Genomic DNA, 1,103 nt, shown 5'->3' on the forward strand with positions numbered 1-1,103 from the left:
TGAGGGCCAGGAGGGTTTCACCCTCCCACCCGCAGCAGCCAGCGTACCCCTGGATGAATCAAGTCTGACTTTATCAGGTTTTCAGACGCCTGCCTGTCAGCGGCTCTGCCGGCTTGTCCGTGCATGGCCGCCTTGGCGTGATCCGCTCCCGGTTTGTGCCTCAAGCATCGCCTCTCCCTTGATATGCCCATAACCAAAGACAGCAGAGCCTGCCCCAGCCTGCACTGAGGCAGCTGCTCCCTTTGCAGAAAGGATGTGCCCTGTTCTGCTCATGGAGGTGTTAACCCTAAGCTTCCCTGCTCCCTGGGAGCTTGAGAACTGCAGCCAGGAGAAGGCTGTGGGTCCAGGAGCAAAGGATGGTTCAGCAAGCCCTGAACAGAGACAGCAGCCCCTTTGGCTTGGTGGGCACCTCCCCATAGCCCTGGAGAGGGCTCAAACACCATTGTCACTTGGGAGCAGGAGGAGATCCCACGCTTTCCCACTCTCTACCTTAACCACAGATGTGTCATTCCTCTCCATTTTCTGCATATACCTTTCCCTCCTGTAAAGCTTTCCTTATGCAAGTATAAATCTCCCTTCAGATCAGATTTAATGACAAGGTGTTGTTAATCCTGCTGCATAGACGGGGAAAGCAACGCAGACAAAGGGACGGTAACTTTCCACCCACCAACACACCCAGAGGAAGGTCAGGGGGGCTGGAGTGGAGATGCCTTACTGACAGCGCTGACCCCAAATGCTCCCTCAGCACTGTGCTAGGAGCCTGGGGGCTCCTTACCTTCATTCCTCCGGTTGTTGAGCTGGTTGAACTGCTCCGTGAACTCCGTCAGTGACTCCTCGATGGTCTCCGTCCGAGGAACCGAAAGTGAAAACCTCCGCTTGAAGTTTTTCATCTTGTTCATTTTACCTTGTGCAGCGAGGGACGGCAGAGCCCTGCGGGAAGGGGAGAGAGTGGGCTGAGAGGGCTGGATGACACACAGGACTGCCCTCCAGCCCCCCAGCTCCGGCTCTTCGGGGCTGGCAGAACCCTGACCCAAATCTCCCCTCCTGGGGATCTGCAGGGGTCCCCAGGGACATCCTCTTCTCCCAGGTACCGCTGCCGTTTC

The 1,103-nt window shown here is 56.8% G+C and overlaps 1 protein-coding gene across 1 annotated transcript in view; it reads right to left on the reverse strand.

The window, feature by feature from the left end:
• The window catches only part of CDK18 (cyclin-dependent kinase 18), a 13,262-nt gene extending 12,363 nt beyond the window's left edge, over nt 1–899 (reverse strand). The window contains exon 1 of the mRNA XM_010144579.1: nt 776–899. Coding sequence (XP_010142881.1) covers nt 776–899 — 124 coding nt within the window. The remainder of the gene's footprint in view (nt 1–775) is intronic.
• Between the last annotated feature and the right edge of the window lie 204 nt (nt 900–1,103).

This window comes from Buceros rhinoceros, unplaced genomic scaffold (genome assembly GCF_000710305.1).
Source record: "Buceros rhinoceros silvestris isolate BGI_N320 unplaced genomic scaffold, ASM71030v1 scaffold16741, whole genome shotgun sequence".
In the NCBI taxonomy this organism is placed as follows: domain Eukaryota; kingdom Metazoa; phylum Chordata; class Aves; order Bucerotiformes; family Bucerotidae; genus Buceros; species Buceros rhinoceros.